This window comes from Balaenoptera borealis (genome assembly GCF_965194805.1).
Source record: "Balaenoptera borealis genome assembly, chromosome: 7".
NCBI lineage: Eukaryota > Metazoa > Chordata > Mammalia > Artiodactyla > Balaenopteridae > Balaenoptera > Balaenoptera borealis.
In genome coordinates, this window is record NC_138864.1 from 73,425,320 (window position 1) to 73,450,541 (window position 25,222).

Here is a 25,222-nt window from a genome sequence, read left to right on the forward strand (position 1 = left end):
TAGTTGCCATGGTTCCCCATGTTTAAATTTCATGCCTGGGTGAATGTGAACGCAGGCTCACCACAGATGGAAACGTGGCTACATGACCTCTTCAGAGGGAAATGTGGCAACAGGGGCCAATAGCTTAGGGTTTGCTTCTTAACTAGGCTACAGGAGGATATACTGACAGGGATGGTTCTGTACTTTAGTTTATAATGATGTTTCAGCATTTTGTTCGTAGAGAAAAACTAGTAAAAAACCACTGTCCAACAACTTCTAAAGCTTTTATATTATTAATATTTTAACTTAGAATCTTGGCAGAAACATTTCAAAATATTTTTCTGTTTAGTTTCCCTATTCAGAACTCTGTATAAATAGTTTGTACACCTCCAGAGAAGGACAAACAGATGCTTAAAGAGTTAGGAATTTGCTGAAGTCAGATGTAGCAGGAGCAAAAGTGAGAAGAGAAGCCTAACATTTAAAAAATTGTCTTTAAACTATTGAGTCACACATCTATACACAAATGATATCATTATTGATTCTGTCATTTCAAAGAGTCTAGTTAGTGCTTTAATAAATCCAGACTATATTATTTTTTGGAACCTTATTATATTCTTATAAATTGATCAGTCAAAAGTATAAGAGGTACCACAACACACTAACTTGACTGGTTGGAAATATCAAGTGGTGGCACAGTTATGGAGAAACTGGAACTCTGATGCATTCCTAGTGGGAGTACAAAATGGTTCAGCTACTGTACTTGAAAAAACTATTTTGTAGTATCTACTAAATATATGCCTTCCCTCTCAGATAGATAGATAGATAGATAGATAAGAAATATAGATATCCAAGAGAAATGAGTGCCTATGTCCAATTAGAGACATACACAAAAATGCTCATAACAGAATGTTCATTCACCATAGCCAAGAACTAGAAACACCCATCAACAGAAAAAAAAAAATGGCTAAATAAATTTTGGCATGTTGTCACAATGGAATACTACACAGCAATGAGAGGGAACAAACTACTGATATGAACAACAAACTACTGATATGAACAAGTTGTTAATAAGACAACTTATTAAGTTGAGTAAAAAAACCAGACACAAAAACTGCATGTTTCCTTTTATATGAAGTTTAAGAAGAACCAGCAGCATTAATCCATGATGATAATAGTCAGAACAGTGGTACAGGAATGGTATTGACTAGGAAAGGCACACCACCTTCTGTGGTGATGTGAATATCCTATATCTTGGTCTGAGTGATGGTTAACTAGGTGTGTACATATGTAAGGGTTGGGGGTAAGGAGATAGAGAAAGAGAGAAAGGGAGAGGTGGCAATAGGTAGCTAAAACTTATTTGCTGTTTATGAGAAATTTCCTCTAAGGTATGATGTATAAATTTGATTCTGCTTCCTTATTTATGAATCTGAAATACCTTTTGTACCTTCAGAATAATCTAAAAACAGATGTATTTTTTTTCTTCCCTGGTTTTGTTTTGTTTTTGTAGTTTGGGAAAAGATTTGCAAGAACCTCTTGATCATACGTTGAATGCCTGGTCTGTGGGAGACACTGTACCAGGCTTTGGAGATCCAAAGATAATTAAGGCCCAGTGCTGCCACTGAGTCTTGTCGGGGTGATGGGGGTGGAAGCAGATTCTTATGGTCACATCACACATCAGCAGGGGCTATAAGAGAAGTGTGCTGTGGAGGTACAGAGCAAGGAGCCTCTCTCTCTCAGAATGTTCTGGAAGCCTTCACAGAAGGCACCACTAGGCCCTGCTTCTGTTTTTGCCGTATATCAGGGTCCTCGATATATAAAGCATCTACAACGGTGATTTAAGCTGCTTTTCAATTACTGAAGAATAATTAAAATATTTTATGTAATCTGCATGTTTCCTTAGATATCATTGTAATCACTTCTTAGACCATTTATCAAAACCCTAGCACTTTCAAGGGTAAAAGAAGCTACCTGCGACAGATTTCTAGAAAGCAGCAACATTCTTTGAAATGCTTGTAAATGGAAAAGCAGTCTTTCTTCGAATTAGCCCTGAGGTAAACGCCAAGTTATACCCAAACCGGAGAGTTGCTTTTCCTTTCAAGTAGTCTTTGCATATGCAGCTACCACACTGCCCAGAACACACGTACAGCTTGAGCTCCTGAACCTAGGTGAGAAGCCTTCCGCTGGTTTTTATGTTCACACATGTATCTCTCCTGATAGCGGATGTACCTAGAAATACTCTGCAGAGTCCTTGGTATTAGTGTGGTTCTTCCTAGAAACTGAGACAGTTTTAAGAGAAGCATCGCAGCTCATCAAGAGCAAATGAATTCTGTATTTTATACGAATTTAAATAACAGAACTATATTCCCTTTCAATGATCCTTTCCTTCTCCTCCTCGCAGAGAAGATGCAAAGATATTAAAAATTCTGCAAGCATAGAAAAGTGTTTTTTAAAGAAAGAAAGAGAAAATAAAGGGCTAGGACACATGTTACCTATCAGACTCCTCTCTTTTTTAGTAATTTCGAAATCAGATCGTAAAATCTAGAGTGATGTCATCCCATCCATACAATTACACTGAGTCTTCAAACTTGAAAATATCTTATGCCCAGTGATGTGATTTTTTTTTTTTTTTTTTTTTAACTTGAGATCGATGTTATAAAATGGTGGGTGATAGTATCCAGGTGGTCCAAACTCTGTATTTTCCATTCTCCTGTTTCCACAGCTCTAGTCCTCTGTGCACTTTGCTCTTTTGTCAAGTTAAGAAGGCACCCTCTTTACATGTGTCTGCGTAAATGGATGAGGGGTGAGTCTGAGGAAGAGTCTAGCTTGGGGAACTGGTTAGAGGGGGATTTCACTTGCAGAGATAGGGAATACAAAAGAAGAACAAGTTTGGGAGGAAGGTCTTTGCCTTGGCCCCAGAGAAGGAATGTTCTGGGGGGACAGCGTGAAGCATGCCTCCAGTGATCACACAGAGCACTGCGGGTAGGGAGGCCTTCCCGGCCCGCCACCCGTGACCCTGAGTCCTCATCCAGTGACATCTTGGTGAAATCCTTTGGAGTATTATTATCCTGGAAAAAACATTTCTTTTGCTCTTGTCAGCTCTTCTGTTAAACTTACATTGCTATGGAAATGATTGTTTGGGGGGGGGGGTTTGTTTTTTGTCTTTGGCGCTCAGCGTGGCTTACGAGATCTTAGTTCCCCGATAAGGGATCGAACCCCAGCCCACAGCAGTGAAGGTGCCAAGTCCTAACCACTGGACCACCAGGGAATTCCTGGAAATGATTGTTTTAGAAATACAGACATTTAAAATTGTAATTAGGCATAAGACCAAAAAAAAAAAAAAAAAGAGCCAGTTATTCAGTCTCCACAGTGAGGAGAGTCAATCTGAATCAGATAAACCCTGTTTCAAATCTTGGTTCTACCATTTACTAGCTGATTGGGTCTTGAACAAGTTGCTTAACTTTTGGAGTCTCAGCTTCCTTATCTTTAAAAATAGAGTCACTGCAGGAAAAAAGATGCAGACGTAGAGAATGGACTTGGGGACACGGGGAGGGGGAAGGGTAAGCTGGGACGAAGTGAGAGAGTGGCATGGACATATATACACTACCAAATGTAAAATAGATAGCTAGTGAGAAGCAGCTGCATCGCACAGGGAGATCAGCTTGGTGCTTTGTGACCACCTAGAGGGGTGGGATAGGGAGGGTGGGAGGGAGACACAAGAGGGAGGGGATATGAGGATATATGTATACATATAGCTGATTCACTTTGTTATAAAGCAGAAACTAACACACCATTGTAAAGCAATTATATTCCAATAGAGATGTTAAAAAAAAAAAAATAGAGTCACTGATACTCACTTCATACCACTAAACTGAAGATGCTGTAAGGGGACAGGTGAAGTCCATCCAGTACAGTACTTTACATCTTCTGTGCCTTACAGATGTTTTCTTTCCCTCCTTCCCTAGCCCACCTCTTTAACCCCCAGATGGGGTAAAAGTGAAAAATTTTTAGAGAAGAGATCACAAAATAACACAAAACCCCACAATAATCCATGCGACATTTAACAGTTCTTCTTGTCAGAAAATACTTCCTTCTTTCCAACCAGAATTCCTAATGCTGCAGTCTAAGTCCTCTCCGTTGTGGCCTTCTCCTTTTTTGTTTGCAGTTTTAATCTTGCTAAGCAAACAGCATGAAACATCCTAATCTTCAGGAGCATATTTTCTTTAGTTCTTACCTTTAATAGCTAAAGCACAAAATATAGTGGGAGCTCCAGAATCCTCTGTAGACCTTATCTTCATTTCTGGTCACCCAGATTGGTTAGTTAGCATGCATCTCTGTGTACCTTCTAGATGAAGATGTGTTAAATAGAAACTTTGGGGAGAGTGGGTATTGCAGAATGAACTGTACCTTGGTAGTTCCTTCCAGCTGAGGAACTCCAAATCCTTCCCATTTAAGGAAGGTAGTGCCCACAGATTTCAAGATGTTGAAGAATGTTTGAGCCTGCACTTAGGTTCTAAAACTCTGCTTCCATTTCCCTCATCACTTGCACTAACCAAATAAGTTGCAAGTGTTCATTTAATGGTTTTACATGCAGCCTGTGTAAGGATGAACATAGTAACCAAGGAGGAAGAAGGCATGGACTTTAGAGACATTCAGCTGTTTTCATCATAAAACGTCAATTTGTAAACTCTCTTCCAAGTCTTGAGTGATGATGTGGCCTCCCAAAGCATATAGATTTTCTTAAGAGTTAAAAAAACAACTTTTAAAAGGAAACAATGAGCTCTACAGCCTGCCATATCCTGTGTTCAGAATAATTTTCATTTCTATTTATCTGTGAAGGTTGAAGGAATGTCTACAAATATTTGCTTGGTTTCTATGGTGAAGGCAGAGAGAGATCAAGTGTGTGATTGTTCAGTGTCAAAATCAAAACTACACTATACTGTACTTCTAAAAAGAGAGTTTGTTACTTGAAACATAATAGACATTTAGCAAGTGGTAACTATTTTAAGTTTCACAAGTTCAGGATGAAATTTAAACAATATGGCCTGAAGGAAAACATGGGCCCTTCAAGCATTTTAAAACTTCACTTTTCGAAAATAAAATGGTCCTCACACTTTATTAAAAAGTCATCTGTTGATTAAAGATAATGTTGGTGGGCTCGCAGGATGCCTTGTGTGGGTATGGGGGCATGACCATTGGTCTGTAAATTTCTGCTATACTAGAAACCCCTGCATCCTGCCCTAGGTTATCCCTCCTAAATCTGTAACCCTCCATTCTGCTGTCTTCTGGCTATGCATACAGTTTTGGAGCAGACGCAATGCTTTGCCAGGTGCTGGGGATGAAAAGTCTACTTAGAAACAGTCTCTACTCTCAAAGGGCTGATTTTAGGTCTAGTAGGCAGTAAGTACACAGTGAATGGGATACAGTGTGATAAGCGCTATGTTTCCATGTAATTGGGAGGACTAAGCAGGGCAAGATTCACAAGAATTAAGAATGGGGTGATGAGAGGACATTCCAGAGAAAGGTCTCAGTGTATGAGAAGGCCACGAGGCATGACACAGCACGCATGTTTGTACAACCATAAAGCCTCTGAGCGGGTTGAGGAAGCTTTCCCGTGAAGGAGGAACAGGCAATAAAGCCAGAGAGAGGGTGGGAGCCAGATCATGAGGGTGCCGTGGGTCAACTGCACTTGAACTTGACCCTGAAAGCTCTCAAGAATGGTTAAAGGATTTTAAGCAGGAATGGAGTGAGCACAGCTGCAGATACAGTAGAGAGGACAGAGTAGAAGGAGGCAGACTAGTAGGAAGAGACCCCAGAGGAAGCTGTTGGGCCTGCAGGAGAGGACAGGTTCATGGTGGAATTGTCAGGATCTGGTGATTTCCCTGATAGTGGGGGTGAGTGGGAACCTGGGTAGGTGGTGATTTTGCTGTCAGAGAGAGGGTATCTAAGAGGAGAAGCATGTTTCAGAGGAAAGACAAAGCGTGCATTTTGGAATTGAAGTACCTATGGGAGTACTGAGTGGTGACATCCAGGAGACAGTTAGATATGTGTGTCACATACTCTACAGAGTATGGACTTGAGGGTTATCCACAAACGATGCTCCCCAGGAATTGTGCATCACATAAGAAAAGCAACAGCCTGAGGGTATAGCCTTAGAGAAACAATTATTTAAGGGACTGATTGGGGAAGAGACCGCCAAGGAGTTACTGGAAAGTCACTAGGACAGGACCCCAGCATTCTGCACTTGTATCACTACACAGACCCAACCCACCCACCCCAAGTTCTCCTTCAGCCAGCTGATTTGACTTGCTGCTTTTCTAGTTTGTGACCACCCCATCCAGGACTAACAGGGTACCTCTCATAGAGTGGGCACTCACATGATGAACTGAAGTTCACTTGGACCTTTAAAGGCTTGATGTCTAGAGTAACACCTTTTTTAGGTAGATCTGCTTAGACATTAACAAAATGAGAGAGAGGTATAAGGCTCAGAAAGAGATGGTCAGTGCCACTGATATCATGAAAGGTCAGGGCCTGGATCCTTGAACTCCACCTTCATTCATCCTTCAGTGGGTCATTGTCATACCCCCTTGGACACAGGACGCAGGCCTCTGTCTGCTGAGTACCTCTTCCCCAGAGATACCCTTCATCTCTATCTCAGCTTATTTTCCCTCTGCCATTGCCCTTTGAGTCTTCTTACACATCCTCTGAATCAAATCAGGTTCAGCCTCACCTCCCTCCACAGATCCAGTTCCTTTTTTAAAAATTCATGATTACTGAAAGGTCCTCAATTATTATTAGACATTGTTGCCCCCGTATTCTCCAGGCTAGAGGACCGCCTCTGTCCACCATCAACACTGCCCCCAGGAGTTAGTTCCCTGTGGTTCATTCATGTATCCAATCATCAGATAATTGGTGAGCACCCTCCATGCATGACACTATATATATACTGTGGCTGGTGAATTGAATGACTGTAATGGAAAATAGAAAGGGTCAAGAGCTATAGAAGTGCAGCGGAAGTTCAGGGGCAAGCGATCACTTCTAGCTGAGAGATCAGGAAAGGCTTCCTGGAGGAAGTGATATGTGAGAATTCAGAACAGCAGAGACTCAAAGAAAGAATGTCCCACAGACAGACCCACAGAAGCAGGGGCCAGGTAGTTGGAAATCAGCACATCTAAATGGGAGCCAGTGGCCCCAGGAGAGTCTTGCACAGCTGAGGTTCTGGAAGGACAGACAGCCTTCCTGCTGGTAGTAGATGCACAGCAGAGGCCGTGATCGTAATTGGCTCAGTGCTGAGAATCTCATTTTTGTGTAGACTTTGGCCATTTTTTGTCTTGTATCAAAACATCTTTTTCTGGCCTTTAGGTCAGAAAATGCATCCACTTGAGAGGATTCCATTATTATTTGTTGCAAAGTACTTTGTGCGTTAACTTTTATTGGTATTTAACTCTTTTAATAGTTCCCATTTCACTGGCCTTATAATGACAAGACTGTGCTGGAAAGAATTAAAATTCTGATTGTTTATGATATCTTAATTTAAATGTCTGATTTTAAAGAACTGAATTGTGAGACCCTTTAGGAAAAGTCAGTGAAATTACCACAAATTTTTTTTTTTAATTTATTTTTGGCTGCATTGGGTCTTCGTTGCTGCACGTGGGCTTTCTCTAGTTGCGGCGAGCGGGGGCTACTCTTCGTTGCATTGTGTGGGCTTCTCATTGTGGTGGCTTCTCTTGCTGTGGAGCATGGGCTCTAGGTGTGCAGGCTTCAGTAGTTGTAGCACACGGGCTCAGTAGTTGTGGCTCGCGGGCTTAGTTGCTCCGCGGCATGTGGGATCTTCCTGGACCGGGGCTTGAACCCGTGTCCCCTGCATTGGCAGGCAGATTCCTAACCACTGCACCACCAGGGAAGCCCATTACCACCAATTTTGATTTTCACTTTGCAAAAGCATAGAAGTCTTCTGGAGGGAAGGAACATACATACTAGAGAGTTTTATACTGATGTGAAGCAAATAAACAGCTTAGAGAACAGCTTAGAAAGCCTTCACTTTGACAATATAAAAATCCTGAGTTATTCCATATTTCTCAGAAATCATTACAGAAATTTACATTTCAGACTTGTTGAAGTCAGCCCCAGAAGAAGAATCACCACACTGGTCCCCCCCATAAGTAATCACTAAACCAAGGGGCAGGCAAGGATGTCTTGGTTCTGTACAGTATATGCATTTTTTAAATCTTCATTACCATTGCCACATCATTTAGGGCCTCTTAGAATGCTAACAGAAGTCACCTTATAGATCATCCAGTCTAAATGTCCTCTTTGACAGATGCGAAAGCTGAGAAAAAGTCGCCACCCATGCTAGTTTCTTCATCTGCAAACTGGATGTCTTAGTCAGGGTTCCAACAGGAAATAGATGGCACACTCAAAATAAGACACTTCAAGGAAGGTTTGTTTATGGAGACAAGATTTACAAAGAAGTGGATTTAGGGGAAGCCCAGCGAATGGTACTAACTTGAGTCTTAGTTGCATCAGGCTGTTACCATTCCCGGGCTTGAAAGGAAGATGGGGAGCAGCTACTGGAGTTGGGTAGAGTGGGCTGCCCGGGATGGACATTGACTTTGTGATGGCAGCACTGCCAGCTCTGGACAACCTTGCTGGGAGGAAATCAAGGTGTTGAAGACTCAGCCTCACTCTTCTCCTGCCTAGGCTTCCCGTTGGCCAAACCCAGTAAGAAGCTGGAGGCAAATGGTAGATACAGATCCACCTGTGAGCACTGGGCCCATCCAGAGAGGCAAAAGGAAGATAACCAGCAGAATGTGCATAGCATGCTTTTCTGCTCTTGAAGCATGTCGCCATAGAATAAGGATGATTCAGATAACGTCGACTAAGGTTTTCGGGATCTTGGTGAAAGGGTACATGAATAAAAGACTGTAAAATCTAATATTAAGTAAGAATGCGTTACTCTGACATGTATTTTGAGTCAGAGTTGGCCTTGGCTCTACTTTATCTTATACTGTTATTGAACTGTTTCAAAAAAATGTGAATAGAGATCAAAGCAGTTTAAACAGATACATCCACTTGTGTAAATATCCTTGACCTCCCCCATCTTCCGCTCCCCCTCCTGTTGCCAAATCCATTCAGCACCTCTAGAGGCTGTTAATACATGTAATGATTGTAATAAACATAGTATTTGCTTTGGTTCCAGCTGGCTCCAACCACCAAACTCTGTCCATAGCTCCTATTGTTAACTTTGCTTAGTAGACAACTGCACTGTTACCATTAGAAGCCACCTTTGTCATAGATTTCTAAGTGTTGATCTTTATACATTGTATTCATTGTTTCCCTCAACATGTCTTTTGACCATTATATTTTGTGTTTAAGGATATGTAGAATCATTAAACTTAGAGAACATGTAGGTAGAAGTTAATTGATTACATTGTTGAAAATGTTCCATATTACTTCATGGGCTAAAACCTTGAAACACTTTTATCAATTTTGCCTATTCTTATAAAACTTTCAATTAAAAATTAATAAATCTTCGTACCTGTGACTTAACTGGTTTTAAGTTAGGCAGTCTTCCATCAGAAGTTTTTAGAGGTACAGAACTATAATAGTTCCTAAGGAAACAGAATTTATATTTTACTGCCCAGGAGACTTGTTATGATTTGTTCTCAAAAACTTGGAAATTATGGAAATTGTCATTATTTGAGATATTTTAAATTACAGTGACTTAAAGTAAGGATTGAGGGACTCTGGGTTAGAGAATGGACCAGCCACATAAATTAGCAAATTAAAACTGGGGAAGCTCTTGATACATGAGATAATATTATATGCATAGGGAACAACTATTAGATTTATGTATACTGCAAAAGTCAGTAATTTGTTATTTTAAATGTAGTCTCTAGGCAGTGTTGGGGTTATTTTCTTGGAGAATTAACTAGAAATGTACAATTCATACTTACTTTGGAATTGAAGCACATTGAATTCTACAAGGGTTAAACCAAAAAGATGTCTCTTTAGACAAATGCTGATAGTTCAAATAGAGTATAAACATAAACCTAATAAATGAATCTAATTCCTCTCACCTTGTTACAATGATTTACGCATAAACCAAGCAAAACTCTTAGGGATACCAAAGAGATTTTTAAATCTTAACTTTCATTGAAGTTATCAAATGGGAATTTGATGACTACATGTCACACCATACAGAGCACTGTTGTGGTTCAGAAGTAAGTTTTGAAGTTATAGAAACCTTTTTTTAAGGAAATCATTTAACCCCAAAGGGTAGTTGCATTTTTGAGATTTGTAATCTCTTTTAAAATTTCACGTTAAAATATTTCCAAGTAAATTTAAATTCTTTCTCGGTTGGTTCTTTAATTACAACCTGTATGTTTGCCTGTTGATTTGTGGATGTTTGGAATGCTGAATGAAAGGTGCCGTGTTGGATGTTGAGGAAGGAGCACAGGGTTGAAATCAGTCCCAGGGAGAATCCCAGCTCTTCCACATGTCAGCTCCATGACCCTGGCTAAATTACCCAACCTCTCTGAAATTGTTTTCTCAGCTATAAAATGTGCTTACCGACAGCAGCTGACTGATCATGTGCCTCTGAAATTGTCGTCCAGCCCTTCCTTTCCTTTCTACTTGCCACCTCCCCCACTGCCATGTTTCCATGACAGCTGTCCACTTAAAGCTTGATGTCTATGTATAGAATCCTGGCAGACATTTTTGTATGCATAAATGATTATTATATTTACACTGACACGTAATCTGTTAATAACAATTGGAAAATATTTCGTACTGCTCCAGAACTTCTCTATTCACTTAACAGTGTATCATGGACACCTTTTTATGTGAGCAGGAATGAGCAGGGTGAGAACTAGCTCATCTTTTTTGATGGCTGAATAATATTCCCCTATTGGGAATTACTGTGGAGTAAACATCCTTGTGAGTACCTCTTTGTATACCAGTCTGAATATTTCTATAGGATAAATTCCCACGAATGGAACTCTGCTTCAGAGACATGGGGACTATTAATTTCATAGATACCACCAGACTGTCCTCTAAAAAGATTGTGCCAATTTGCAATTTAAAACATACAGGGTTCCCATGAACTTATGGTTGCCAAGGGGAAGGTGGGGGGAAGGGATAGATTGGGAGCTTGGGATTGACGTGTACACACTGCTGTATTTAAAATAGGTAACCAGGGGCTTCCCTGGTGGCACAGTGGTTAAGAATCTGCCTGCCAATGCAGGGGACACGGGTTCGAGCCCTGGTCTGGGAAGATCCCACATGCTGCGGAGCAACTAAGCCCGTGCGCCACAACTACTGAGCCTGCCCTCTAGAGCCCACGAGCCACAACTGCTGAGCCCACAAGCCACAACTACTGAAGCCTGCACGCCTAGAGCCCATGCTCCACAACAAGAGAAGCCACCGCAATGAGAAGCCCACATGCTGCAACTACGGAAGACCACTAGCTCTAGGGCCCGAGTGCCACATCTACTGAGCCCACGTGCTGCAACTGTGGAAGCCCGTGCGCCTAGAGCCCATGCTCCGCAACAAGAGAAGCCACTGCAATGAGAAGCCCACGCACCGCAATGAAGAGTAGCCCCCGCTCGCTGCAACTAGAGAAAGCCTGCATGCAGCAATGAAGACCCAACACAGATGAAAAATAAATAAATTAAATAAATAAATTTTGTTTAAGTTTAAAAAAATAAAATAGATAACCAACAGAGACCTACTGTATAGCACAGGGAACACTGCTCAATATTCTGTAATAACCTAAATGGGAAAAGAATTTGAAAAAGAGTAGATACATTTATATGTATAACTGAAACACTTTGCTGTACACTTGAAACTAACACAGCATTGTGAATTAACTATACTCCAATGTAAAATAAAAATTATAAATAAATAAATAAAATAAAACTTACAGGGTTCCCATACCATGACCAACCCTGAATAGTGTCATTCTGTCCTTTCTGCCAATCAGGCAAAAATGATACCCTCTTATTGTGATGGCTTTCTTCCTTTCTTCCTTCCTTCCTTTCTTTCCTTCTTCTCTCCTTTCTTTCTTTTCTTCCTTTCTTTTTATGAGATTGAGTATCTTTGATAGTTTTTGCTTCTTTTGGATTGTCTTTTCATATTTTGTATCCATTTTTCTGTTGTATTGTTTTATTGATGTAATTTGTTTTAGATGTTTTCTCTCAGGTTGTCATTTATCCTTTACTGTATTTACAGTGTTTGCTGAAGAAAATTTCTGGGTTTTTTGGTTTGTTTTTTGTTTTTGTTTTTTTAAATAAATTTATTTACTTATTTATTTTTGGCTGCATTGGGTCTTCGTTGCTGCCCGCAGGCTTTCTCTAGTTGTGGTGAGCGGGGGCTACTCTTTGTTTCGGTGCACGGGCTTCTCATTGTGGTGGCTTCTCTTGTTGTGGAGCTCGGGCTCTAGGCACGCGGGCTTCACTAGCTGTGGCTCGTGGGCTCTAGAGCGCAGGCTCAGTAGTTGTGGTGCACCAGCTTAGTTGCTCCACGGCATGTGGGATCTTCCCGGACCAGGGCTCAAACCCATGTCCCCTGCATTGGCAGGTGGATTCTTAACCACTGCGCCACCAGGGAAGTCCAGGATTTCAGTTTTAAATAGCTGGATCTATAAATCTTTTCATCTCAAGCTTCTAGATTTCCCATGATGCTGAGAAAGGCCTCCACATCCCAAGGTCCTCTTACGTTTTCTTCTAATACATTTTTCTAGCTCTCCTTACATTTAGGTCTTGCATCTATACAGTTTCTTCTTATACATGGTGTAAAGCAGAGATCAAACTTACTTTCTTCCAAATGGGTGGCCAGTTGTCTTGCTTTCACATATTCTAGTGCATTTTCTCTCTAAGATGAAAGAGAGACCACCTATAAGCATATCTTATAAATATCTTGTAAATGTCACCTTGTAAATAAGTATCTCATTATCTTGCTGGACTTTATTCTTTTTTTAATCTGTTAGCACCTACTATTTTATTCGCTGTATCTTAGAGTATATTTTGGTGACAGAGGACAAATCCCCCTCATCCTTATTTCTCAAACTATTTTTGGCTCTTCTTAAGTGTTACTCTGCCAGAGGTACCTGATTGTCAAAGTTAACTTACTCCCCCAAATCACTGGATTGTCTTAAATTTTTGTGTTAATACAGGAATAATGATTATCTTTATGATATGGCTTTTTCCCATCTTAGTCATGGTCTGTCTCACCATTTATTTAGCTTTTATTTTATGTTCTTCAATAATAGTATATCATTTTATTTATATAGATCTTGCTGTTTTTAAATTCCTCAGTGTTTCACATTTTTTTTGTTACTATATGAATGGGATCCTTTTCCCATTATATTTTGTAACTGATTTACTAGCGTTTGTGTATTTACTTTGTATCTTATGTCTACCATCATCTAAATTTTTATTATCTGAATATTTTTTTGTAATAAATTTTATTTTCCAAAACATAAGGCCAATGTGTATAAGGCAGAAACCCTTAGAAGTACAAGGAGATTCTGGGGGAAGGAAAACACAAACTCAATTCTCTTTCAAAGTTTGACAAATAAAGTATAGAAGAATATAAGTAAGGATCTGTATGAGACAAACTCTGATTAATAAAGAACTTTACTCTTAAAAGAGAGTATTCTCCTTACACCCTACAGAACAAAAGCCAGTTATGTGCATAGTCATAAAGAAAAGAAATTCTAGGGACTCCCCTGTTGGTCCAGTGGTAAAGAATCCACCTTGCAATGCAGGGGACGCTGGGTTCGATCCGTGGTCAGGGAACTAAGATCCCACATGCTGCGGGGCAACTAAGCCCGAGTGCCACAACTACTGAGGTCACATGCCTCAACTAGAGAGGCTGCGTGCTGCAAACTACAGAGCCCACTCGCCCTGGAGCCTGCACGCCACAATTAGAGAAGAGAAAAACCACACGCCACAACTAGAGAGAAGCCCGTGCACCACAACGAAGAGCCCGCATGCCTCAATGAAGATCCTTCGTGCCACAACTAAGACTCAACGCAGCCAAAAATAAAATAAATAATAAATAAATCTTTTTAAAAAAAGAAAAGAAATTCTACAGGTTACATTCTCTGGCTGTGATGCAATAAGACTAGAAATACAGCAACTAACAGTTAACCATAAATAATCTGATCATATGGAAATTTTAAAACTCTTTTCTAAATAATTCTTCAAATTAGTTTATTCTTGGATTAAAGAGAAAATTAAAGGTAAATTACATATTATTTAAAGCTGAACAAAAATGAGGACGGTTTATTTAATAATATATAACTAAATGTTCTATCATTAATCAAAACTAAAATAATAAATTACCCAAGTTTCAACTCAGAAATAAATTTTAAAAAACAAAGAAACTAAGAGGGGGGATTTAAAAAGATAAAAGTAGACGTCAACAAATTATTAAATAAAACAGTAATCCTCCCAAAATAGAAATAAATCTTGAAGTCAGTTTCTTTTAAATAAATAATATAGCTAAACTCCTGACAAACCTGATTGATATAAAGAGAAAAAAATTTTCTTTCTCAGAAAACCAAGAAAATAGATGAGATTAAAATAATTACAAGAAATACTATGTACAAATTTAAGCCAATACATTTTAAAATCTGATTAAAGAGTTTCATAGGGAAATTCCATATTATTACCAAAACTAACTCAAAAAGAAGTTGAAACCTGAACAGACTAACTACCAATAAGAAATTCACGAGATTGTTAAAGACATAATGCTAGGAAAGATCCAGATCCAGATGGTTTTATGAGTCCTTTCAAAGGACTGATTATTATGCCATTTAAAATATTCCAGAATATAGAAAAGGATGGAAAGTCTGCATATCCTTAATACCAAACATGAAAAATTACACGCAAAAATACTATAGATCAGTCTCATTCATCAGTATAAGTTAATGTCCTAAAATAAATATTAACAAATAGAATCCAAAGGTCTAGTAAAAGAATAATAAACCATGATTAGGAATGATTTATTCCAAGAAGGGAAGGGTGGTACAATATTGGGAAATCTATTAATGTAATTAATATATCATTAATAGAATAAAAGAGTGATCAAATGGTCATTATTAATAGACATTTTAAAAAGCATTTGATAAAAATCTGTTACCCATTTTGAGTGGTCACTAAATTTTAAAAGGAATAGAAGGAAACTTCTTTAATATATCCATATTTTTCTTATTATTTTAGTTGTCTAAACACTTACTTGATGATCATAATAAGTATCACTGATTAAAGTACTGAAAATGAAGATAGTGCTACTCAAGTGTTTTAGAATGGGTAATCAATCAGAAATCACAGACTCTTTAGAACAGCTTAAAATCATGCTGTATTCAGATTAAACTTTTCATCTCATATGATGGTTAGACTTTATTTCGAACTGAAGTGAGAACATCAATATGTGATCTCACAATATCTGTGTATGTCTGTAAACCACTGGACTGGAACTTTATGGACAGTTTGCCCCTGCACTTTGGTATACAGTGTATTAGAGAAATAGGGAAGTGTTCCTCCAGCTAGAAATATTAGTAAAGCAGAAATAAATTATGTAGCTAAAAACTAGCGCCCAGAATTGGACACTCTTCTTAACAAAAGTAGTGAGTATCTTCTTTTTGGGGGTTGACTGGTAATAGAATTTTGCCCACTTGTCTTCTAGGAATGATTGCCTTAAAATCATCAATTTTTTGTTTGTTAAAACACAATTGTTATGTGCGCAGTATTATGACGGGCATTTACAGACATAATGATGGATGAAATTGGGTCCGTGCCCTCTGGAAGGACCCATATTATGAACTGTGTTACAAAGTATGATTTTTAGGTGGCAGTTGGTTCAGGGAGGTGATGATGTCAAAACTGAGCTTTGCAGGATAAGCAGAATTTCAACCTGTGAAGGAGAAAGTAGAGCTTCCCAGACTAGAACAATGTCAACAAAAGCATGGAGGCAGGAACTGGAGGATACGTTTGTATAATTGAGTGGTTCTCAAACCTAGCCAAGGGTTAGGGTTACCTAAAGAAGTTTAAACAAAAAAAAAAGAAGAAAAGAAAAAGAACTCCAGGGGCCCCACCCATGGAGATCTAATTCAGTTAGGGGCAAGATAAGGGCCCAGACACATGTGTTTTTCTAAAGCCCCATGGATGATTCTGATGTACAGTCAGGGTTGAGAGCCAGTGGTGTGGTCTCGTGTGGGAAGGATATGGAGGTACTTTATGGTCACTCACAATCCTGTGAGTTGACTGGGCTCAACTGGGCAGTTCTTCTGCTCCATGTGACATTGGAAGGGGCCACAGTCACCTGGGGGACCAGTCAGGCTGGAATGTCCAAGATGGCTCACTCACATGGCCTTTCAGCTGAGAGCTCAGCTGGGGCTGTCGATTGGAACATCTTTGTGGGCTTCTCATTGCATAGCAGCTGGGTTCCAAGAGGAAGCATCTCAAGAGCAAGCATTCAAAAAGGCCCAGGCAACCAGGCTTCCTATGACCTAGCTTTGGCAGTCTCAGATGTTACTTCCACCATATTCTGTTGGTCAAGCAAGTCACTAAGGCTAACTCAGATTCAATGGAAAGTGAACTAAACTCCAATCCTTAATGAGAGGAGTGTGCATATAAGGAAAGAAGGAAATTGATGGCAACCATTTTTTTTTTGAGAATTGCTACTGCAGTCTTTAGGCACTAAGTACTATAGCATCAAAGTACATAAACAGAATTTCAGGAAATTTAGACATCAGTGAAAGTACAATTAAGTAAAACAATAAGTAATGATAAAAAGAATCTGAATAATATAAAATGCTTATGTAATAGATTTATGTATTGAATTCCTTTATATACCTTCGTTTCAGACATCCATAGAATTTCTGCTCCCCACAAAAAAGAAGCACTTGAACGCCTATATACTCTTATAAATGTGGAGCCTTAATGATATGGTTGTGTTTGTTTTATCTATTATTATACAGTGCTCAGTATTAAATGAGGTTCTTCCCATTCTCTTCCTCTGGATGACTTTTTACACATGGTATAAACAATTGGGTTATACATTCTCTCTCAAGTTCTTCTTCATGTTTTGTTTTCTGGAAAGAGTGACATTGAAGGGGGCTTTATTTTGATTCCCCACAGTCTCATGATAAGAGTAGTTTTGACTTGTTCGGGTGCTCTGTAGACTTCAAGGTCACCATCCAGCAGCCACTGGAATAATCTTCCAATTTCCCAAAATTGCTGACGTGGGAATTGAGCTGAAATCGTTGCCATCATCTGTTTTCCATGTATTGTTTTTTAAAGCCCCTTAAGAAAGAAATAATTGTTTTAAGGTAAGGGTTTGTTTAAGTCTTTGCTTTTGCTTTCTGAAACTCAGTTATTTTATCATACTAGTAAGACACCCAGAGTCTGAGGCGGGAACCCAGGTTGTGGGGATGATGTAATTTCCTGGCCTGTCAGTGATGAGTCCTGGTTACTTACTGCTTCTATCTGTGTCCCCCATGTGATTTTAGGAGTTCTTTCCGAGCTGAGTCTTGGCACTAAACCACCCGGGATGAGGAGTCAAGCAAACAGCCGTCTCCCTCAGTAACACTCCGCTCCGTTTGCCGTTTCAGGTCGTCACGCTGTGGTACAGAGCTCCAGAAGTCTTGCTTCAGTCCAGCTACGCCACCCCTGTGGACCTCTGGAGTGTTGGTTGCATATTTGCAGAAATGTTTCGTAGAAAGTAAGAAATACCTTTTGTTTCACTCTGTCTCCCTTGGAAAGAAACGGTTCGGGTCTTGGATGATTTAAGTGGTAGCCTAGCATCCCTCTTTCAAGTAGGAACATGGTATCCAGCTCCACCTGCCTGCGGCTCCCACTTCCAAGCATGTCCTGAAACTGCCTTCTCAGTGCTTACAATGTAGTTGCGTGTGGTTGTAGCTTCCGGCTCTTGGAAACTCTGTTTGGAAAGGAACACTCCAGTGTTCGTACAATTTATTTTGTTTTTGTTGGCGATGAGAGGATGTGGCAAACATGAAGCACGTTATGGTTTTCTTGTGTGAGGAAACATCCTCAAGGTGGACTTTTCCACAAGAGGAGGACCAGGGCTGTTAAGTATGTGGAAATTTTGATGGTGGCTTGAAAAAACAGAATGTTTAGACTGAAAAGGCACAGGCAAGAAAGATGTCTGCGCCATTTCAGAATACTTTAAATGCTGTCATGCAGAGGAGAGGTTAGACATATTCAGGCACTATAGAGAGCAGAACCAAAGATATTAAAATTACAGAAATAAAGATTTTTGCTCAAAGGCAAAAAAAAAAAATCTAATGATTAGAGTTATCTGAAGAGAGGATCAGGGTTCATGAAAATAGTGCTTTCTCAATGGGTGTCCAAGAAGAGACTGGACCACTACACACTGTAGATGTTTTCAGTGGCATTCCTAGAATGGGTGGGTGGGCTAGATGACCTCCAGGGCCCCTCTGAGTCTGAAAGTCTGTGGTTCATTTGTTTGATTTTCAGGTCATAAGAAATAGCCAAACAATATAATAAAGATCTGCCAGGAAAATAATCCAGACCTGGGTACTAAATTCAGCCTGGTCAAAATTAAACAGAGAGCCTAATCATAATCTAATCTCTCTTTGTCTTCTATTTTTATTTCCATGGGAAAATGTGAGTTGGGAAGCTGAATATTTTCCCACTGGACATGTTATATTCAAAACGTAGCTACGTGCTAGCTCACAAGAAAAAGAGGTAGTCAGCCATTTCTTGCTTGTCTGTTTGTTTGTTTGTTTTAACCAAATGAAGTTTTGTTCATGTAATAAATTTGGGGAACTATTCTAGACCTCAGCAGATTCATCTGTAGCTCACAGAGGGGGATCATGGCAAGGTGATCAAAGTACACAGATGTTTAATGCAGGCCTATTGTGTGCCAATTACAGGACCAAACCTCTTCCTTGTGTTACCTTTTTATTCCTCACGATAAGAGATAACTGAGATGCAGTGGTAAATTTATTTGTCTAACATCAAACAGCTAAAAAGTATGAGGGGTATTACTCCAGAGGAAGTCTTGTGACTCTGGTGGTGTTTTTCTACCAAGGAGGGAAGAAAAAAAAAAAATATATTGAATTCAGCTGCAATGTTTGCCAAATAGGCTAAATAAGTGGTTTTGGAAGTGTGGTTCTTGGACCAGCAGTATCCAAAAAGGTGACCTTTTTGGAAGTGCAAATTCTTGGGCCTCACCCCAGACCGACTAGATCAGAAGCGCTTGGGCTGGGGCCCAGCAACCTTTGTTTTCACAAGCCCTCCAGGTGATCCTAATTCATCCTCCAGGGTAAGAACCACTGGGTTGGATGAGAGAATCAGCAGGAATGGTCAGTCGTTAAATGTGCAACTCCCAGACCTCTCTCTTGAAATTCTGATTCATTATTGGACTGAGGCCTGGTGTTCTTGTTTGTTTTGTTTTTTTTTAATTTTAAAAAATATTTTATTTACTTATTTATTTGGCTGCTTTGAGTCTTCGTTGCTGCACGCGGGTTCTCTCTAGTTGTGGCGAGCAGGGGCTACTCTTCGTTGTGGTGCACAGGCTTCTCATTACGGTGGCCTCTCTTGTTGTGGAGCACAGGCTCCAGTAGTTGTGGCATGCGGGCTCAGTAGTTGTGGCTCGAGGGCTCTAGAGCACAGGCTCAGCAGTTGTGGCACACGGGCTTAATTGCTCCGCAACATGTGGGATCTTCCCGGACCAGGGCTCGAACCCGTGTCCCCTGCATTGGCAGGCGGATTCTTTAACCACTGCGCTGCCAGGTCAGTCCTGGCATTCTTGTTTTTAAACGTGCATCATGTAATTCTTTTCATCAGACAAGTGTGGAAAATTTGGGGTTAAAGGCTTATTGTCAGAACCAGGAATAATTTACTGTCAGTATTGCAGTGTGGGAGTTGGGACAGTCATTTCAGTTCATCCCATGAATAACTTGGTGCAGCTGAGAGTTGATTAGAGAAGTATTTATTGGAATTACTTTGATGAGTCTAGGATTGTCCTCAAATGTAAAGATTGGGTCCTTCTTTTGTTATGGGGGAAGGATGATCAGTTATTTTTCAATAGTACAAAACTTGAATACCAGCCATAATTGATGATAAAAACAATCTTCTGGAAGATGTTAAAAGAAAGATGAAATTTAAGATATGTAGTGTTAAAGTGTTCTCTAGTAAGGGATGTGCTTTATTTTTAAGTATAGGTAGTCAGCACTTAGGGAACAATTGCAGCCCAAATTTTCATTTTATAGCATTAAAACATTCTCCCACTGAAGTGGTAGTATAGTTGGTAATCTGGTTCCCAGTCTAGCTTGCAGAGAATCCTGTATAACCTGGAACATATACAGAACATTATTTATCAAAACCTATTTTCTACTTACAACATTTTTTTTCTAGGGGAAAGTCCATTCTATGTTCCAATCCAGGATGACAGGAGTACCCATCTCTTCAGCCCAACATTGGGTCTCAGAAGGGAGACTCAGTATTGGAGGCTCAGAGAGAGACTCCTTTGACAGCAGCAACAGTCTGCTTCACTTTTCTGGGAAAGTGAGATGTTGGGTAGAGACCCATTGGCTCTTCAAATGTGCACAAAAGAAAGTACCCCTCTCTTGGAGCCTTGCACGGAGATAGTAAATTGAGAAATAATTGCCGGGAGCGGGAAGCAATATCAGAATCCAGGCGCGTGTGCCTTTAAGGCTGAAGGACAATGGATCCATCTGGGCCTGCCACCCTTCCTGGGGCGGGTGCTCTGTCTCTTAGGTAGTTCCTGCCGGTTTGGATGTGACCTTGAAAACAACCATGGGATCTGACCCTTGTTCCTGCTCAGTTCACGTTTGGTATTTCCTATGATAACACCCAGATATCTGAATGTGAAGCCTTCTCACTTATGCCAGCTGAGTTCTGGGGTCCAGCCACCGGCTTCACCTGCTTCCAGCTTAACTCCTGATTCAGTGCTGACCCACCTGTTGCAGTGTCCAGCTGAGAACTCACAAGCCGTGGATTCTGGAAGCAGACTCCCTCATTGCCTTAGGCTGACCCTAAATCAGGGAGTCCTGGTATGTGTCCACTCAGGGTTCCTCCTTGTTGCTATGGCAGTAGTTCCCAAACTGTGTCATCTTTTTTAACACCGTCATGGTTTTTGCTATATTCATGATAACTATACTTACTTAATTTCTTTACTATCTTAAATTAATTAACTTTTTATTTAGCCTCATCTTAAGCAAAAATATATAAAATCACAGAATTGATGAACCAGTTATTTGTCTAACATACACTAAAATTCATATATAACCCTTAAAATTAAACAATTTAGTCCATGTTCAGCCCCTGAAATCATCTCCCATATCACCCAGGTGTGTGTCACATGTTGGAAACAGGTGTTTCATTCATTCTACAAATAACTTTACTGAGTGGCTACTACTATACACAAGGCCCTTTTCTAGAGGGATAACTTACACCCTAGTGCAGAAGAGAGGCATTGCATTTGCAATTAGTCAATTAACCAGAGCTGGGGTAAATGCTGTGAAGTGTAGGTTTCTATGAATGGGTATAATGAGAAGCTTATCTCCACAGAGGAAAGAGATTTCTCAATGGAAGACTAGAAGTCAGGATTAACCTTCTTCAGAGGTCGTATCCTAGTTGTTTATATAAGAACATTGAGGAATAACCATTTATGCATCAGCAAGGCTCACCGTCCTCCCTAACCTAGGGAGAAAAAAAGAAGCAAAGGGAGTTAACAGTTGTGTCATGTGACAGACCCAGGGCCGGGCCCTTCACATCTATTATCTCACTAAAGCCACATTCTGAGGACTGTTTTCCTGTTTCTAGGTGATGAACCAAAGCCTTCCACAAGGAGTATAAATAACTTGTCCATAGGCATACAACTCTTAAATGGCAGAGCCAAATTTGAACCTAAGTCTATCTGACTCTCTAACCTTTGATTTTCCCACTCTGCCATGTTTCCACCCTGGCTGTGGTTTTATTAGGTACCATATTTTTTCTAGAATGTTTCATGCCTTATTACAACGTAGCAGCAACAATATTTTAGGGAGGTCAAGAAGCAAACCACACATCTAATAGCTTTGATTTCTAGCCTTTCCTATAGTGGAAAGGCTGCCCAATTTCTGTGATATTGTAAAGAACTGCATGCCTTTTATTCTAAAATGTGATACCTAGGAAATATGAACTCAGGAAAAAGAATCTTAGGGCAGATGGTTGACAAAGAGCCAGAGAGTTTAAATACCATCTGTCATTATTATCTGGGTTTAATAATTGCCACACTGACCTTCAATAGCATTCTACGAAAGTAGATAAGAGTTGGATCTTTTATCTTCCTCCTTTAACTCTTCGTCAATGGGTGATCCATCTTTACTCCACATTGACTTATATATATTTTGTTTGTTTGTTTGTTTTATATATATAAATTTATTTATTTTATTTTTGGCTGCGTTGGGTCTTCGTTGCTGCGTGCGGGCTTTCTCTGGTTGTGACGAGCGGGGGTTACTCTTTGTTTCAGTGCGCAGGCTTCTCATCGCGGTGGCTTCTGTTGTTGCAGAGCACAGGCTCTAGGCGCGCGGGCTTCAGTAGTTGTGGCACGCAGGCTCAGTAGTTGTGGCTTGCAGGCTCTAGAGCGCAGGCTCAGTAGTTGTGGTGCACGGGCTTAGTTGCTCCGCAGCATGTGGGATCTTCCCAGACCAGGGCTCGAACCTGTGTCCCCTGCATTGGCAGGCGGATTCTTAACCACTGCGCCACCAGGAAAGCCCTTGAGTTATATTTTAATACTAAAAAACATTGCTATGAATTTGGTCAGTAGACAACTACCCAGCTTGAAGATTAGGATGAGATGGAGGGAGGGATGGACAGATGGATGATACTGACTGCTTTTTAACTTCATGGCAAAATAGACTCACAAACGTTAACTCTCCAGGTATCTGTCCGTTGCCTTGTAGTCCTGGTCAGAACTATTGTCTGTGTGGTTTGAAATTTATGGGGTTTTCCAAGTGACGGCGAAGTCATAAAAAGAAAACGCACATTTAAAAAATAAAACATGTTACTAATTCTTTGAATATGGAGATTGTGGTAAACAGATAGTAATTCTTAGAAGTTCTGAGTTGCCAGCTCTACTGATCCCTAGCTAAGAAATGCCAAATGCCACCAAGAAGAACATACAGTCACTGTTCGAAGGAAACAAACAAGGCTTCATGGTTATACTCCCCCTTGGATGGTGGCCTCTCTAGGCTTGCCGTCATTGGTTTCTATGAATTAAACCCCCAGTAGCTGAGAAACTGACAGGGAAACTGTCCTTTGTGGCTGAGTGGTCTGTGAGCAAATATCTTTAAAATGTCACTGAGTGCCTTGCCAACTGTCCTACTGGTTACTGTGTTGGTGTTCCCCATATCTGAGCGCTTTCCTTAGTGACATCAGGGAAATGAGGCCCTTGACCAGATGCCCTGAACACCAAGACACCAACAGGCAAGCCCTAGTCTGTGAGAGGAAACCCATCACCGTAGGTTAGATCAGAACACGCGTGTGGAGACCAGGGCACTCACTGGACCTTCAGGTTTCTTGTCTTTTCTTGGATGTTTTCTTGGACCTCTTTTTTTCTTTAGAGAACCAACCAAATGAGAAGAACTCCAAAGAAACATTTTCTTGAGTGAGGAAATACCCAAGATGGGACCGAGGAAAAGATCTTGTTGAATAATGCACACAGGGTAGTTCTAAGTAAGAACAAATGAGTACTACCTTTTAATGTAATTAATGCTGATTTTTTTCTTATTCTTGATGTGTATCTTACTTTATCATGAATTTATTTGTTTTCATGGAGTATACTGAGAAGCCACCATCAGGCCAGGTCTTTCCCTGTCGGGGCAGCTCTGCAGCCTTCCAGCTTCGCAACCCTTTGCCACTCCGATCTGGCACCCAGAGTCTGCCTGCCAGCCTGTTTTCCTGTTTCCTGACTATTTGTGGACTTCCGATAAATTAATCTTTCTATTGTCACCCTTTTCCAAAAACTTGCCTTAAGGTTTTCCTCCTTAGAACCCTTGCGCTTCTTTTATTCTGGGTGCCCACCTGCCCTCTCTCATCTTCCAGAGCTAAACCTAGAAGCTGTCTCTTCAGGGAACAGACCTGCCCCTGCTCCGGCCCCCCCCGCCAGCTCCCCCCGATATTCTGTGTGCACCTGTCCGGCAGTGCTTTTCTCAGCCACATTCCGTCTGCGCGCACACGTTGTCCACACAGCTGCAGTCATTATGGGATGCAGAGCACGTTCTTTCTGAGGAGCCAGATACCTGAGTCCATTCCAGCCCTGCCTCTGCCAGCTCTGTGACTGAAGGCAAGCCCTCGACCTCTGGAGCTTAGTGTCTTTATCTGTAAAATGGAGAGGCCGGGATAAGACACCACATCCATGGCATTCAGACTGCTTCATAGAGACCTCATATTCCTGCCTCTATACAGTCCAGGAGTGCCCAGCCCTTCTTGTTCCCACACTCAGCTTTGTTCAGAGCAACTTGATTTCATCTTTTTCGTATACTGGGCTTCTGAGATTTAAAAGGGTTTTAAAACATGGAAGTAGATAATGTCCAAGTTTCACTCCAACTCTAATATTCTTTGCTTTGGGGTAGAACTGTGGCTTGGTCATTTCTGGAACTCTTATCATGTCAAGCACAGCTAACCCTTGCTGACAGAGGTTATTACACATCCTTGTCATGGTCCTTTGTCATGAGCATTTGACATACATTATTCAGTTTAATCCTCCCAAGTGACTTGCCCCAGGATCCCACATACAGCAGAGCTGTATGACCTATGACAGGAACAGTGAACTGTAATGAGCTACCCTAGGGAGCTAGGCGGGCATGAAGTTATACAGGGTTGCAGTGTAACAGTTGGCGGGGGGCGGGGTGTGCATGTGTGTACGTGCCTCCCTCTCTACCCTACTATTCCTTTCTTTACACATTTAAATATATAGATATTCCATGTGGAATGTCTATGAAAGTCTAAACCAGATCTGTCCAATAGAAAACAGAATGCGAACCATGTCACTTTAAATTCTCTAGCAGTCATTAAAAGAGGCAAAAAGAAACAAGTAAAATTAATTTTAATAGCATATTTTAACACAGTATATCCAAAATACTATTATTACAACATGGAATAAATATAAAAATATGAAATATTGAAAAAAGTATTCTTTTTCAATACTAAATTGTTAAACTCCAGTGTGTATTTTATGCTGACAG

General features: G+C 40.4%; 1 protein-coding gene across 6 annotated transcripts in view; it reads left to right on the plus strand.

Moving 5' to 3' along the window:
* CDK6 (cyclin dependent kinase 6) overlaps positions 1-25,222 on the plus strand; it is a 233,821-nt gene that overhangs the window by 142,520 nt on the left and 66,079 nt on the right. For all 6 annotated transcript variants that reach the window (XM_082398549.1, XM_082398551.1, XM_082398552.1 and 3 more), the window contains one exon: positions 17,597-17,706. In XM_082398549.1, coding sequence (XP_082254675.1) covers positions 17,597-17,706 — 110 coding nt within the window. The remainder of the gene's footprint in view (positions 1-17,596; positions 17,707-25,222) is intronic.